The following is an 18,858-nucleotide window of genomic DNA, read 5'->3' as shown; positions in this document are numbered from 1 at the left end:
AAAGGTATGCCACCGCGGATACTTCTCTTAATTTTCTTAATGGAATATGACATGTGGGCTAATGACTTCCGAAGCATTCGCATGCGTCTCTTTCAGGAACAACAGAAAGTTTAGTAGATTTTTTAGTTTTTTGTCATTTTTTATCACATAATTAACAGATTTGTGTAAACTACCGACACACTTCGCACGACAAATTTGAACTCTGGCAGAGACTAGATAAGTAGCAGTTTTATTATTAACATTTGCAGTTTTGAAATTTGTCAATTTAAATAATCAGCTATAATTTGTAAATTATAATTAATTATAGTCAAAAAAATGTACTTCATATATACGACAACACTGCATGTATTTGATCTGGGAATTTTGTTTCGATTGTAGTATATTCTGATTATGTTTATTGTGGTTTGAAACCACACCATTTCTACATTGCGTTGTGTTAGTTGTAAGATTTCGGTGACGTAGCTGTAAAAATTGTTTCATATAAACACTATGTTGCTATTGCTGTTTTAAGTTGCATATGTATTGGTAAATATTTTACTTCATATTTTATATTTCCGTTCAATAATATAATTAATTAATTTCCCCACACAAACTGATGTCATAAGTTTAATTTTTGTTGTTTTTGATGTGCTTATGAGTTAAAATTCGTTTTTAATGTGCTTATGAGTTAAACACAACTCAATGATGAAAAGGCCATTCGCTTCAGAATTTTTATATTCAGAATGTGTTCGTATTATAGACACGAAAATAAGAATTCTTCTATATTGTTATTATATTACTATTTAAATTAATTAAATATTATGATAAGTTATAATTACATTTTTCTTATTATCTGTACCTGTTCGGTAATAGCGGAACATATGTTACTGTAAATGCGGCTAAGATTTTCTTATTTTAATAAAAATTTTAATTTCTTTTTCTTTAAATAAAATATATGACCACTTGTTAAAATAAATTTGCATTCTATGTTAATGAACTCAAACAGAATTTTTAATAACTTCTTGCTTATAAAAGTCAATGTCATTATTTCGTTCAGAAGGCAGTCGAACCTGAATTGTGAATCAGCTTAGTTAATAAAAAAATTAAAACAAATGATCAATTAATAATAATTACTATAAAATTAAGAATAGAACAATTAATATTTTAAATTTTAATGGGATTTTTATATCTTGCATTTTATAAATATTATTTGGCCAGACATCATAAACATAAGAAAAAGCATCGCCATAGACAGAAACCAAAAATTCTTGTTCATGATTTAGATACACAAAGTGTGAAGGTGAGAAAATATTATTAAATATTTGGAATAATTATTATAACCAAATTATTTATTTAATTATTAATATTAATAATTAGGTAATTGATCCAGATGATCTTCCACAACGGGCTAGATGGACAATAATAGCAACTGCATGTTTACTTTTATTAATGTGTTTAATGTTAGTTGGTATAACGCTTAGGATGGCTCCTATAATTGATGATATAGGTAATTTTTTATACATATATTGATTTTGTATAATTTTTTTAAAATTTATTATATTTTATTAAACTTATTGATGTTTTATACATAAAATGAAATATTAAAGGAAAAAGATATTATTCGTGTCAGAGAGGTACAAGTACTGGTGATTTTTTTAATTATTTTAAATATAATAATAAAATTTTAGAATTCTGAGTACAATAAAATATTAAAATCAATATTTGTACAACTGTTTACTTAGTTGTGAAATGTATAATTAAAAAAAATAATTATGAATTTAAAGAGAATTATGCGAAATCTCTTTACAGTGAATAAAATTGTCAGCAATTTTTGAAAGAATGATTGCCTACAATAATAATTAGGATTATTAATTTCAATAGTGTTAAAGAAATTACTAAGTTTTAAAAATTTTTCAACTAGAAACTTGCGTTTCTTCTCTAAAAATGTAAATGTATTTGACTTGCGTTGTGATGAACACACTCTCCCCCAACCAGAGCTCCTTACGGGCATTTATGAGAGATTTGAAGATGACTTAAGTTAATTTTATGGAAATTAATATGCAAAACCAATTCTGTCAATTAGTTGCCGCAATGAGTCTGTCAATTAGTTGCTACTCCAATGTCTTCATCCATATTCGTTGTGTTGATGATAATTTGCTTATGAAATCGAAATCTCATTGTCGAGAATGCTTTTGACACTAATTGAGTAATATCAAAATGATAGCGAACAACAACGAAGTTTTAATTATTCATTGCTATCGCATATTGTTAACTAACAAACAGGCAAATACTAACCCGAACAAAATAATTATCGTATTGAGACAAAACTGAATTAATGGTTTAAAAACTCTGATAATAGTCTTAAAATAGTTTGATGGATATTGTTCGGAAGAAAGTAATTAATTTACAATTTAGTAATTAAAGGATCATAAATAAATTTTAATTTGTCTCATATGGGCAATTGAAAGCAAACAATTAAATATCCACATGACTAAAGATAGAAGGATTTTTTGAAAAAAAAAACAAATTTTAATAACCATAGATTTAAGTTCAATGTACATATTTAATACAAACATAATTATTTTTACTCATGCATCCATCATACATACATAATTTTTTAAAAATGGGTGTACACTCATATTTGGTGGTAAGGTTAAATTAAATATAAATGTTATGAAAATTTATTGTTGTTTACATACACACATACTTTATGATTTTAATACTCGTAAGCAACCATAAACATATGTGCCATATTGACAAAAAATATAATTTTGAGAAAAAATAAATTTTTCATACAAGCTCTGATGGATTAATAAATTTTATAAGAACTACTATAGATGAAGGAAAATTTCAATTCTAAAAATGTAAAAAACTGGAAAGTCATTATGAGCTAAGACACAAATAAAAGCATCAACCCCGTTGAAAAACTAATTCAATCTGAAAATAAATAAAATCCGAATTAAATATTGAAGGAAATTTTTCTGAGTGTGCTTACATATTTTATTAAACGCTTTTGAAGTGTTCTTATTCGCAGTTAGAGGAATGATTTTAACAAAACTGATAAAATCCTTTTATTTCAATATATCGAGTTTCTATATTTAAACACTTACCATAATACTGACAAAAAGAAAAATCAACTGTTAGAAAGCTATTAAGATTATTTTTGTTTCAATACAGGAGGGCGAAAAAAAAAGGTTATCTTATAAAACCCAATCTAATTTTTTTACTTAAAATCTTATTATTTCTATTACCTTTTCTTCTTTAAATTTATCAAAAAGTCGCCAAATCATCCTCAATAAATCATTTTCACAATATTTAAGGTTATTTATCAGGTCAAATTTTCTTTCTACTTCATCATTCTGTTATACAATCGAACTATAAAAAAATATTTATGTACTTAAAAATAGCACCATTATTACATGGCAGAAACCGAAAAAAAAAGCATTTTCTAGTTAAACACACCAACCTTTCGTACAATGCCATATAAGAAATCGAAGAGATGCAAGGAGTGAATAAAAAGAAATAGGATAATTACCTTTTGTAAAAGACTCAAAATTTAGTAAAAAAATGTAAGGAAATGAAAAAAATAGTTTTGTTTTTTTCTCCCTGCATCTTCATTCGAGTGCTAGAGATGAAGAAACAAAAAAAAAAGAGAAACACAGAATAAAGACAAACAAAAAAAGACGCACTGGAATCATTACATTTACATAATGAGGAAAATATCAATTCAATTCTCTAACGAAAAGCAAAATTTTCCTCAAAGGATCATTTGTATTAATTTCGTTTTACTTAAATTTCTTAGGTTACTAAAATTTTTGTTGTACATTTTACGTTCAATTCTATTTTCATCAATTTTATGTACAAAAAAAAAATAATGCATTTGTTATATTAACATACATACATATATACATACATCACTACATTATGTAAATATTTATATATGTAAATGCATATGTGACAGATATTAATAATAAAAGAGAAAATGTTTAGAATATATTATAGTATACGTTTGCATACGTAGATGTCACGCTATATTTTATGATAAAATGTTGTGTGCACTAAATGTTATAAATTTGAAATAAGGAGAAAAAGAAAAGGGAAGCTGAGATGAGCAACACTTTTACTTTCAGCTTATTGTTAGAATAAGATAATTAGCAGAATCTGAAAAGAACTGTAAAGAAATAATAGCTGTAATTTTATGACAGCTATTCGAAGAACTTATCTAATAATAAACAAATTCTGCCGAAACAGTAACCCTACTACCAGACTCATTTATAAAACATTTTGCAATGAATCATACTGTGAGGCATAGAAATTTAAATATGACTGTTTTATATTTGGAATTGTATATTGTGGAACGAATAGTTTTATCAAATAACGGAGTAATAATTTTGTTGTACACTCCGAATATTCATTTGCACGGTAATAATTAATTAATTATAATAAGCTCAAAAAAATCAATTGTATTAAAAAAACGCATCTTTTTTTTTAAATACTGAAAATAAATTATGAAAATTATGAAATTCATTTCGACATTGAAATCTCCGAGGTCCCGCTTTTCCAAGTTCTTCAAAAAAAAAAAGCACTCCGAATTTTATGACATACACTTCAACAGTTTCATCACATTCGTTTGAATTTTTCCAAGAACATGTAGGTTAAGAATTACGATTTTCGTTGTTCAAATAGCTTTTCTAGCTGTAATTTGTCTAAAAATAAAAAATGTAAAAAAAAACTGAAATCTCTACCGGATTTTAAGAATTTTTTCCATTTTTCTAGTAGTACATATTTAGAGGGGAATATTTAAAAATTAACCCTACCCCATCGTATACTAAGATTTTTTATTTTCCCTGTACTTTAACAGTTCCTATTCACCTAAATATAAAAAAAATGGCATAAATATTTAAAATGAATTCAAAATTCCTTTGTAGAAAATTTTTACATGGCAAATTTCTCTTATGTAGTGTATGTATAACACAATGCTATTATGTAATGTATAACATTATATATTGTTATGTAACATAAATATTTCAGTATACCTATATACGGATATTGTGATTTCTTTCAATTTTATTAAAAAAAAAAATTATTCTTAAATGAAAAACATTTTTCATTTAATTTTTAACACAATATTATTTTTATTATTTGTGAATTTAACATCAAAAATAGAAACCAACAAGTAGAAATAAAATAAAAATAAATTAAAATAAAATGCAAATATGAAAATGGGATTTAAATGTTTTTTGTTTTTGTTTTGCGATTTTTAATTGAAAAAGTTTTCAAAAAAGTTTCTCTGTTAATTTTTATATTTAAATAAATAATTTGAATACAATTGAAATGTGTTAATTTTTTAACGTCACGTTTACGTCTGTTATTCCTTTTGTGAAATCATTTTGAATTTTATGGGGGCATTTAAAAATTTTTGTTAAGAAGGATTGTAATATTAAAAAGACTCGCCCTTTAAACTTGGTGTTCTCATTTTCTTAAAAGTAAAAATAAATTTTCGTTTATAATACTTTATACGTACTAATAATGTTTTTGATTGTCATTGTAAAAAGTTGGGTCGGACTTTTAGTTAACAGGAAGGCGAATTCAAAGCTGCCATGTACAACTAGGTTAGAAGGGGTCCAATCCATAGCAAACACATTTTTTCTCGTTAGAACTATCCAACCTCGTTGGATCACTCATAGCGTATACAATCTTATGTAACAAATACCCGATAAAATGCAAAACTGCAGAATTGAGAACTCTCCAGCTAAGTGGCAGCACAGCTTGCGTTCGTGTTTCGACTCTTTTTGAACAAAAAGTAAATTTCTTCTTTAATTTGCTTCTCAATTTTTTTAATGATCCAGAACATAGAACAATTTATCTCCGTGATTCCAGCGTTCCACCCTAATTCAACGAGTTTGTTAGCCCTCTTATTTTCCCCAAAGTAATTGCATTATACCCATACTTAACTTATAAGATTATTGCCCTCTGTCAGTATTAATATCAATTAATTAAAACGATTTAAGCGTGCAACACATACTATTAAATTTCATATTCTTTTAATTTGAAAATGCTTGTGATTTCAACAAAATAACAAACGTAAATATTTTATTGTCTCTTGTGCTAGAGCAATTAATTTAAAAATTTAGTTATTGTATTAATATAGAAAAAATAAATAAATAAAATAAATCCCTATAAATATGCAATCTAATATATTTTTCTCTTCTTTCAGTTGAAAAAATTTAATTTAAAAATAATAAAGTTTTACTGTCACTCTCCACTCTTTAAAATTCAAAGAGATTTAATAATTTTATTTATTTTTCTCTATTTTGAATTTTTCCCATTTATTTCCCTTAGATTTCAATAAAAAACTTTTTATAATCGTAATTTTTTGCTCTTTGTTATCCTATTCTATTAATCTTTTGTTACTCAGAAATTTTGAATTTTTTCACTGTGATTTTTATACATAAACTATATTTGTATAACAAAATCTATATTTTTAGAAAATTAAAAAAATTAACAACTTAATTAAATTAACAAAATAGATAAATTAACAAAGTCTGTTAATATATTATAATAGTATATACATAGATATATAAAAACTATATACAAAATATTATATAAGTATGTGTACATGCAGAGAGTATGTATAACAAAAATTAATGTGTATATGCATATATATACGCTCTTTTACTTGAAAATATTATAAAAACAAAGATAATGTTGAAAATAGTAATAATAAAAAAAAAACAATAATGAATAAAATTTTATAATAAAAAATTTTTTTTTTTTTATTTTTTCCAAGTATATTGAAGTCAACTAAGTATACCATAAAATATATATACAATTATTATACATATATCCTCATATACACAACAACAACAAAAAAAAAGAAAAAAAAATTATGTATTTCACATAAAAGAAATTGTACAACATTTTAATAAAATTACAAAAATACAAAAACAAAAACAGAACAAAATTCCATTTTACAATAGAATAATTACAAGAGAAATAATAATAACAACAGCAGCAAAAAAAAACAACAAAAACAAAAAATCGCTCTGTTGCTCTTCACTAGCACGCAATTCAATTTTTTTATTTTTCAAAGAGAGCTTTCGAATATTTTTGTTCAAATTTGTGAAAAAGCTTTTCGCATTTTAAGTAGAAAAAATTTTTGTTTTTTTTTTCTTATTTTACAGTTAAATTACATGAAAAAAAGAAATAAAAAATGAAAAAGAAGGAAGAAAAATAAAAAATAATTTGCCATTGTATTGCATGTCAAACACAATAATGTCCCGTTACATACATATTTTATTCATGTTCGAACAAAATATCTTAAGTAAATTCCTATTGTATAAAAAAGCAAAAACAAGACAAGACAAAAAATGTTTCATTTTGTTTGTTCTCGTTTTCTTTTTGTTTTTGTTCTTACAATAAGTTTTGTTTTGTGAGAAAGTTTTTTTTTTTTTTTTGTTTTTTTTTTTTCTTGTTACAAGAAGCAAAGCTTTTTACATCCTTTGTTGTGTGTATGCGTGTGTGTATATGTGTAAGCGAATAGGATTTTTTTGAAAAAAAGCAACATTTTATTTTAATGAAGGATGAAGCTGTGCAAATCAGCAAAAAATTTATTCAACATGTTGCTTCTCTCGTGTTGTTTTCCTTATATAGTTAGTTGAATTTTTCCCACGCCTTGATAATGTGGTGTAGGAGATGTTCTACAATAGTATATTTTATACCTATTATATTTTAAATAAAATCCTAAATAAGGAAATTTTTTCCTTTTTATTATAAAAAAAAAAAAATTATTATTGTTATTATTAAATTAAGAAAATTTTTTTTTTCAAAAATTTTTTTTTCTTCTTTGGTTTTTTACAATTAAATTACCATAAGATTTTATAAAATATTTAACAAAAAAAATTAATTTAATCATTTAAATTACGTATAAATAAAAAATGTGTATATAATAAAAAAAAAAAAAGAAAAAGAAGAAAAATTAATAAAAAAATAAAATTTTTTAACCATTATAAAATTTATGATAAAATTGAAACAAAATTGCTTTTAATTTTCGGAAAAAAAATAACAAAAGAAATTTTTTTTTTAAAAAATTTTTAATTATTATTAAAAGAGTATTAAGAAAATTAAATTAAACAAGAAAAAAATTTAACATGAAATTTAAAATTTTTAAAATATTTTGATAACACATAAAAAATTTGTTACAGAAAAGAAAATTCGAATTTAAAAAATTATAATAAAAAAAATAAAAAAGAAAATGTTTCAAAAAAAGAAGAAAAAATATTTGTAAAATAATTTGATAATAAAAAAAAAAAAATTGAAAAAAAAATATGAGAAAAAAAAGTATAAATTTTTTTTATTTTTAAAAAAAAATCGTGCATTTGTCCTCCCGCTCGCCGTTCGTCGTTCGTCCCCCCCCACCACCCTCGCTCCCGCCCCATTTAACCAAATCGTCATATATACATGTACTTATATATACATCATTATATTGTTCTATATGTCTATATACATATACAAATTATGTATATACAGAAAAATGTAATTATTTTTTTTAATATGGAAGATTAAAATCCTGAAATACAAAAGAAAGTAAGCATAAGTAAGCAAAGGAAAAAAAAACGAAGAAAAAAAAAAGAATAACAAGTAAAAACCAAAAAAATGGATGAAAATGGAATTCGAAAATTTTCTTCCCAACTAATTAAACTGCGATTTAATTTTTTTAAAATACACAAGAAAAAAAAGTATTTTATGTATTAGAAAAAAAAATCTTTTTAATGAAAATTACAATTTTGCATAATATAACTATACTATATTTATATACATACAAAAATTTTTAATGCTTGATTAAAAAAAAACAAAAAAAGAAGAAAAATTTAACAAAAAAAAAAAACCAAACACACACATTTTTTGTATTTTTAGAGATGTTGATAAAGTTTTTTCTAAAAAAAAAAAAAAAAATTAAAAAAAAAATAAATAAAAAAAAAAAGTAAAATTGTTTGTTGTTTTCTACGTTTATTGAAATTATGTACATACATATATACATACATATATGTATACATATATATATAAAAATATTGTATATTAAAAAAATTTCTTATTTTGCTATTTATTACTACAACAAAAAACTTATATAAATAATAAAAAATTCACATATATATATATATATATATATATATATATTAACTATCTCATACTCATAAATTCATTGTATATATATATATTCATATACATATATACATTTTAACTCAATTTGAACAAAAATATATATATATATATTTCAAATATATATATAACTATATAAGTGATGTTAGATATATAATTGTTGTTTTCCTGTTTTTTATTAATAATATATATAAAAAAAGAAAAAAAAATTAAAAAAAAAAATCTTTAAAAATTCATTAAAAAAAACAAAAAAAAAAACACAAAAAAAAAGTAAAACTTGTTGTTAATTCTATATTGTTGTTAAAAATATTTTACAAAAATAAAAATTCAGAAAAAATCAAAAAAAAAAAATAAATAAATATACTTTAACGGTTTCTTTAATAAAACTAACATAAAAACACACATACATATATATACATACATATATATATTATCTATTATAGTTACTAATTTTAAGTGTTGAATAATTGTTAGTACATAAAAAAAAATATGGAAAAAAAAATTAATTTTTGTATAAAAATAAAAGCAAATTTAATAAAAATAAAATAACACTATAAAAAATTATTAATTTTTTTTTTTTTAAAATAAAATTTAAACTAAAACTTAAACTAAAAACTAAAATAAAACTGAACTAAAAATTTATAATCTAAATTTAAAGAAACAAAAAATTAAAATTTTAATATTTAATAAAAATTAACAAAAAAAAAAAAATTTAAAAATATTTTAATAAAAAAACAAAAAAAAAAGATTTTATAAAAACGTGAAAAAAAAACAAATTCATATATGCAATTCTAATACAGGTGTCATATTTTTTAATGTAACATTTTACTATTAATATAACATTATATATACGTATATATCTACATAATAAATACATATATACATAATATAAATAATACATATACATATATAAATATAAAATGTATAAAAAATATACATAATGGCAAAAAAAAAAATTTTTTTTTGTTGTTTTTTAACTAACAATTTTTTTAGGTTAACAATTTAAGGTAAAATATTTTTTCTATAATTTCTTTCTAAATTCTCTAAAATTTCAAAAAATATAATAACAACCAACTATACTCCATATTTCAAAAAGAAAAAAAAAATCATCCTTTTTTCCTTCTCATTCACTCCTTTCTCCTTCATGGATTCGTTTTGTCCATCTCCTTGAAAGTAAAAACAAAAGAATTATGAAAAAAACAATAGTTTGAAAGAATGTTACATTTAGTTTGGAAAAAATTAAAAAAAAAATTTTTTTTTTGAAAAAAAGAAACTGTTATACAAACTGTTATACAAACTGTTATACAAAAATATTGTATTAATACATATCTTTAATTTTATTTTTGTCAAAATTTAAACTACAAACAAATAATTACTAAAAAATTAAAGAAAAATATGAAGAACAAAACAAAAAAAAAAACAAATTGTTATATAAAAAAAAATATTAATTTACTTTTTCTCAGAAAAAAAAAAAAAAAAAAATTAAGAAAAAAACTGTTTCTCGACCACACCCTCTGTTTACCCAACAATATGTGGGCTAACGTACGTAAAAAAAAGTACACAGTAAATGAGAATTTTGTTAACTACCATCATCAACATCATCATTAATCATCATCATCAAGCAATATGTTTTTTTTTTCGCTTTGATATTTTTTTCAATTCACTTTTGAAATTTGGTTTTTTTTTTTTTTTTCAAATATTTTTTGTACCTTTTTTGTTTTTTGCCTTTTATTTTAAATTTATTCATTGTAAATATACCTACATACATATTTTCAACACAGAAAGAAAAAAAACATCTTACATAAAAAAAACCACATTTTTTATTTTTTTTTTTATTTTCGTTTTTTTTTTAATTTTCCTTTTGTATTTCAGGTAATAGATAATAATTTGTTATATAACATATTATAATTCAACTTATAATGCACATACACACACACGGACATTCTACATACACTGTTGATAAACATACATATACGTATACATTGATATATATAATGTAATGGTATATTTTTTTTAATTTCAACTAAAATAAATTTAATATTTTAATTTTTGTTGCAAAATATGCAAAGCATTTTATGGAAAAAAATTTAAAATTTCTAAAATATAAAAAAATAATAAGAATTTTGTATAGGGACCACACATAAATAAGAGTATTTGTTAGTTTTCTTTTATATATGAGTTCGTAATATTGAAATGTCACCATATTACTAATTTCATCTGTCAAAAGAACCTTTTATATTCCTTTTTTTTGCCAATGTATAAATTAATTTTAAAATATTAAATGTCTTTAATTGAATGAAAATAATTTGTTGTACGAGTTTTCTAAAATGTACATATTTGAGGTATATCTAAATTAAGTGAATATACTGTTATACGTTTCGAAAACTTTAAAAAGTATATTAAAAATAAGTTAATTTTTCGATCATTATTAATACCGCTGAGAAAAAATTTGTTTCTTCTTATCAATTTAAAATGTCTAAATATTTTCCAAAAAGAAATTATTATTATTATTAAGAGAACAATAATAGCAACTAGTGAATGTAAAATTAAGAATAAAGAGCGAATTAAGAATAAAGAGTTTTACCAAGAGAAATGAAAAGCTCAATGTTGAAGAGTGATATGTATGTAATGATTAATCTAATTACAATCTCTGGTACAACTTGTGGCAAGTTCGTGTGCTAGATTTAAAAAAAACTGTGCTTCTCCCATGGCCACCTATAAATGACAAGCATATGTACGCACTAAAACATATAAATAATGCTACCTCCTTCCTCCTGAAATCAGTGCAATGCTCGACCCGTTAGCTTGTATGTGTAAAAATATAAATTCGTTGATAAAAATTCAGATTGTAAGACATATATTGTAAAATTCCACATTTTTCTTGTGCAAGAGGAAATCCTTTTTTTAAACAAACTTCTACTTAAATATATTTTTTAACTGGTGTATTATAAGTGAAAAATTGCATACTTCCGGGATGAGATCAAAATTATCGATTGTAATTTTTTACAGATTAGATACAGATCTAATTTAGAATGTAGATTTTGATACATGTTTTTCTCTAATTTCCTAATCAGTATAACAGAATACGAATTTGTAATACAATTAAGAATTACCAAATTGTTAACTAGCTGTTACTTAAATGTATAACATTATTTACTCAAAAGTTGCCTCTCTTTTAAACTTGTGAACTCATTTTTAAACAACAACAATACAAAAAATATTAATTGCTTAACAAATTACTGAAATTAAAAATTGCTATTTTTACCATGATACGTCAGCGTTGTCCAAATAAACCTATACTAATTATAATATAAACTATATTAAATTTAAATTAATTACTTCCTCCCTAATTTTATAATGTGAGAGGAATCATAATACACACTAGTGTACATAGGCCTCTTTATTCTAATACGTCACATGCAATTATTTTTTAAAGTACAAATTAATCATACCACATGTGTACAAATATGTTTATATATGGGTACAATATATGTTGACAATATATGATTAGATTACGTTCTTATAAAATTAATCTCATTATTATTGTTATAGCTTTTAAGCAAAAAAAAAATATGCTTACAAAAGATTTATTTTTTGCTCTTTTTTTTTTTGTTTTTTAAATTTCCATTAAATTTTTTGATATTTCGTTAGGAATCAACGTTAATAATTCAACATTTTAGAATAGAACAACACAGAATAATCATTTTTTTAATCATCATCATCAGTGTCATCATCATCATTAGCATCATCATCACTATCACTAACATTATCATCATTCTTGATCATTATTATCACATTAGGGTATCTTATAATCTTGTCCTCTGCATAAAAACTCTTCGGAGGGTTTTTGCTCTTCTTTTTTTTTTTATTAATTTATACACATATACATAAACATACTTTATGCTTTAATTGTATATAATGCTCTTTTTTCTATATAAAATTTTGCTTTTTCATAAAACATATGTATAATTTGTTTGTACACACACACGCACCCATATATATCCCAATATATATTGCATATATATATGAAAACTCAACCGTATAAACATATATTTTAATGTAAATGTGTTTTACATGTGAATATTTGTGTGTATATATGTATATATTAAAAATATTTAGATACGTATGAGGAGAAATAATAAAAGTAAGAGAGGAATAATATTGTACTTTTGAAACTACTTATATACACTATTAATGATTAAAAATATTCCATGCTTTATCTACATCTATAATCAATTCGTTACACAAAGATGTAGGTACCTGTTGCAAAAAAAAAAAACGAGAAAAAAAAGGAAAAAAGCTTTGTTTTTCAATTTTCGCATCACTTTTTTTCCGTGTATTTTTTACTTTCTCTTTTTCTTGTTGAACTTTTTCATTATTATTTTTTAAAGAATTCAAAAACCAAAATTTCGTTTATGTCCTTGTACTTTATAAAATAACAATATGTATATATAGATATATAGGGAAAAATTACAATATTTTCATATCCATTTTTTGATATACACTTGATATATATATGAATATGCATGATATATATCTATATATATGTATATATAGGCTCTGTGCAGATATTTAACCAGAAAATTCTTTTTGTTTTCGACTTAATATATACATATATATGCAGATATATGTTTATTTTTTTGACGATGTTCACTAGAACTTGATATCCTTTGCACATCATTTGTTTCAGTTTTTTTTTTATTCTACACAATTGCTCTATGTTTAAAATTAATATTATATGAAATAAATATACATGTAATTGCTTTAGGAAATATCCTAATAGATATTGAACTTATATACATTTATTTAGTAATATATTATGTGTATACAAGTGTACATTAAGTGTATTATTATAAATATATTTAGCTATGAATACACAAAGCAATATTTTAGGTATAATATGTATATCAAATTGTGTATGATGTTTTCCAATTCCAATAAATATAAATAAAATCGAATATAATAGTATAGAAAATGTAAGCGGATAAGATTCTTATATACAGATATATATACTGAAGATATGCATGATATTGCACCCCTGTGCAGTTATCAGCTTGAAAACCATCAAATTATATGATCAGTAGATGCAATCCGTTAGATCAGTGCAGTCGGGATATCAAACCTAATTTGGTGTGTTTAAATTTGTAATATTTTATCTGTTATCAGTTTACGAATATAAATATTTCATCATTTGATGAAAATAAATTAAAAATTATAGAGCCAACCGTCTAAATAGTATGTGAGTCTACCTAAACATAAAATTCTTTTAAACTTATGTCACTTTATAGTTTTATTGAATTCACGAATTCAAAATAAAATGCTCAAAGAAAATAATCTCAGGCACAAATAAAATCAAAGATACGATATAATTGAGATTCAATGTGCTAGTATTTGGCAGAGTGGCTTAAATTGGTTCACATGGTAAATTTAAAAGTCATTTAAGGTGTCATGCACTCATTTTAATTTTACATTTTTTACTATAGTTTAAATTAAAACAGTAAACGTCAAATTACTTTATATCGATTTTTTTTTAAATTAAAAAAATTTGTCGTAGGGGTGCGACCTTTTGAATTTTTGTATAAGTATCCAGAAAAGGACATAAAATATTTTTGTAATCTTTATCTAATTCTGAAATCGTATTAAGTTTATATTATTAAATTTTTATACATACACATATACACATATAATTTATATATACATATTTATATATATATAGAGAAGTTGTGTGTAGCATAGAAGATACAAAAATGAAATTTAACATTCTCTGTCTTTTTCGATTTTTCCCTTTTTTATTCCCTATTTTCCTTTTGGTTTTACTTTCTTTTTTAATTTAGTTTTGTTTTTTTTTTTTCTGTTGCTCTTTTACTTTATTGTTGCTCTCATTGTTATATATGTATATGGAGATATTGCTGTTGCTGCTGCTACTGTTGTTGATTTTTGGTTTTTAATTTCTTCTTTTTGTGCTGTGTTGAGCCTTTGTGTTGAATTTACTAAAATAAAATGAGAAAAAAAGCAAAAAGAAGAGAAATTTTATACAGTTTATTCTGTAACAGCAATTTTATATAGGTGTGGTCAGAAAGAGAAGGAAAATAAGTAAAATTTATAAAATATAAATAATAATAATAAAAATAATAAAAACAAAAATGGGGGAACAATGAAAAAAAGGACACAAAAATTTCTCTTTCTAAAATAACGCACATTTTCAAATTGAAAAAAAAATACTGCTCTTTTTTCCTTTTTACTTTGTGTTCTCTTTGTAAACTTTATAATTGTTTTTTAAGGTTCCTTCAGGCTGCCTATAGTTTTACTTCTTTTTATACATAAATGAACGTTATATATATATATAAGTATATATAGATGCATATATGTACGAGTATATGGTTGCAGGATCCAATTGCTCTATATGTATATAAATGTGTTTTTTTTTATTATAATTTTAAAAATACAGTAATTTAGTGATTAATGACGGGATATTCACCCAAGTAATTAACGCCAGATTTATTCTATATTACCCTATTACTCAATAAATATTTTAATGAGGCAATTTAAGAGAAAATTTAATTTAATTTTTGTCAGTGTATATATAATATTGTTATGCATATGTAAAGTTATTAATAAATAAATACACTTAAAGAGTTGCTTTTCAGGAATTTTGTTACCTTTGTTTTTTGGTATTATTTTATTATGCATACATTTTTGAATTTTTGAATTTATGAACCGAAACTGGTTTGGTTTAAGAAAGACAAATTCTTTTATATTGCTCAAAATGGAATTTATATACGAAAGAGTCTACTGCAAAACAATCTGTTTTGAACTTAAACAACGAGTTCTTAGTTTAATTGTTCCTTATTAAGAATCTATAGTAAATGCACTTAAAGTACAATTTTAAAATTTTTAATATTTTGTATATGCAGCAATGATTGTGAAAAAATTGAAATTCAATGGATTTGTTTAAACTGAATTTATAAATATTTTTCTCAGGGTGAGAAAAAGAGAGTGGAGAATCATGTACCCAATAATGGTGGCCGACGATTTTTAGATTCAGGTGTTATTGCTTTTCAAAACTTCCTCCTTCCATGGTGATTGGTACATTTATATCGATCATCGTGGTTTGTACTTTTTTCTTTTTGTTTCTAATTTTGCATTTTTTCATTGTTTCCAGTGTACAATTAATTTACTTAAAGTATTTTCTTCTTAAAAAATTCTTCAATTTTACGAATTTTCATAATTGTAAAAATCGTATTGTGTATTCAGTTACAAAACGTGTTCCATCCTCTATATACCCGTGCTTAGTTTCTAACTTCTTATATAAAACGTTTCTAAATTTAGTATTTTGTTTACACAGGTCTTTTAAAAAAAACACAATCTGAATTCAAAATCAATTAACATGCCATTAATAATATAAAAACCATGTTTTAAATGCTTGAATATACACACACCTACACATATTATGTGTATATACATATATTATACGCACATATATATATATATATATATATATATATATAAATATATTGCATATTTTTAATAGAAATTTAAAATTCTTTCGTATAAAAGTTATTGAACAATGTGAAATTTTTCAGATATAAGAGAATCGTGTATAATAAAAAATAATTTTTATAACCATAGAAAGAAACAAAAAAAAATTATTTATAACTTTTTGGGGAAAAATTAGGGTTTGCTTTTTCTATAAAAATTATGTATTCGGATCAGTCACAAAAACAATTCATCAAAATTTGCTTAAAACAAATGGTTTTTGTTACGATTTATTTTTACATTTTTTTGTTGTTTTTCCTGTGATTTCTTTTGTTAAATTGAACAAAACAGCAAGTATAGAACGGCAACATTTTTTTTAGAAAATGAAATCCTTGCCGTTGAAACAAAGAAAAAGTATTTTTTTTTTTGAGAAAAGAGCGAGCAAAAATGAGGATAAATTATCTTTATTACCTTCTCTATGTATACAATACAGAAGACTTTTATCTTCGTAAATATTTCCTTCTAAGAAGAATTTATAACTTAAATATAAAATTTAAATTTGTTTAAAGTTAGGAAATTGAAGTTACGTAAGTACTTCAATAAAAGTTTTCATTTTATATTGAAAGGAAATTAAATGTTAAATTTTTATACGTGTATCGCCTTTAATTCCAATTTTTAAAAGGAATTTATTGCGTTCTTGAAGTCTAAATTATTGAATATTAACTTATGACATCCTAAACCTGGAATACAATATGAACTTTTACTCAAAGTGCAGTATAGCCCATGAATTTTTAACAACAAAATGCAAAAATTTTTTTATCAGTGAAGAATGGTTAAAAGACTTTACTAAATCTAAGCTGCGTTATTTTTTAAATTAGCTGGGTTACGTTGTCAATATTGTCGTTTACAAATGTATGTTCAATCCAATAATGTCATGTGTGGCTGGCAATGCATTTGATTTGACAATGCAAATTATTGTCATTTAAACAACCGTTTAACATCATTGCCATTCACAAATGTTTGAGATTTTTTGACATAAAAATAACGTGAACTCAATATATCTAAGAAACTGTACTCGTATTGTCCTATCTATGCATGTCAAAACAGAATGCAGAATTATAATAATTAACAAAAGAAATGTCATTATAAAGAAATCAGTACTCGTATTGCTGTGGTGCGTGTGGTGTTTTTTCAAAATATGTTGTAAATTTTTAACGAGAGGATTTTTTTTGTGTTTCAGTTACGGTAAAGCCAGCTTCTGCGAAACAAGTGTTTTTTTTTTTTGCTGTACGAAAATTCTGTTTAGAAAAACTTTATGTGAGAATTTGTTTTCATAATAAAATTTATAGTTTTCCCAAAGATCTAAATTCCGTGTATTGTGGAACACTATATACTTCGGGTATTTTAGCGAAAATTTTGAAAAAAATTAATTTTTGTTAAATTATATTTTCTTAATCATTTTTATGCAATTTTTTATTCTTGTTAAACGTCCACCTTTGCTTCACGGATGATTCAAATTTTCCACCAATTTTCAAAATGTTTGTAAACTTGGCTTATCCCGATTTGAACGTTCAAATTTGATACTTAAACTTGTAATAAAATAATTGTTAATTATGACTTGCAAAAAATTTATTTTTAGTTTTTTGATTTCAATAATGCCGAACTCTGTTTGTGTTGACAGTTCTGTAATTCAAAAATTATTATATGTAAGTAAATTAACTAAACACACAAAAGCTTGTGTACACAAATTTACACTTTCGATTGAAAATGGAATGCATGACAAACAAAACTTTATTGCACCTGTTGGCAGTGCGCCATCATTTCATGTTGACATATTTACTCTTTTAAAAGTTATTAAAATCAATCTTAAAAAATAGCTTTTCAAAATAATATATAGATCTCTATATATTCTTAAGGGTATTTAATAGCTATGTTTAACGTAATTTATTTTCTATTATTAATTCTTTACAGTTTGTAGCATATCAAATTCCATATTAGTTAATTTCAAAAGAATTTTCTCAACATTAAAAAGTCTTTATTTTTATGTTACTTAAGAAAATTATCAATTTTACTCAAAAACTTTTACAATAAAATTACATATACACACACAAATATCATACGATATATTATATACCGTATATATATACATTTGAGTAAATATAAATTTATATTGTGATTGTGAATTCTTATGCTCCCATATTGGTATTCGTATATCAAAATATCTTTAATGTACTATCATCTATT

The 18,858-nt window shown here is 23.1% G+C and overlaps 1 protein-coding gene across 1 annotated transcript in view; it reads left to right on the top strand.

Moving 5' to 3' along the window:
* The window catches only part of LOC129607207 (serine-rich adhesin for platelets), a 51,704-nt gene that overhangs the window by 9,281 nt on the left and 23,565 nt on the right, over positions 1-18,858 (top strand). Inside the window, exons 4-5 of the mRNA XM_055518006.1 lie at positions 1,198-1,279; positions 1,357-1,486. Of these exons, the coding sequence (XP_055373981.1) occupies positions 1,198-1,279; positions 1,357-1,486 (212 nt within the window). The remainder of the gene's footprint in view (positions 1-1,197; positions 1,280-1,356; positions 1,487-18,858) is intronic.

This window comes from Condylostylus longicornis, unplaced genomic scaffold, assembly GCF_029603195.1.
Source record: "Condylostylus longicornis isolate FDR11 unplaced genomic scaffold, ASM2960319v2 ptg000027l, whole genome shotgun sequence".
Taxonomy (NCBI): domain Eukaryota; kingdom Metazoa; phylum Arthropoda; class Insecta; order Diptera; family Dolichopodidae; genus Condylostylus; species Condylostylus longicornis.
This window is presented reverse-complemented; position numbering and strand designations above follow the sequence as displayed.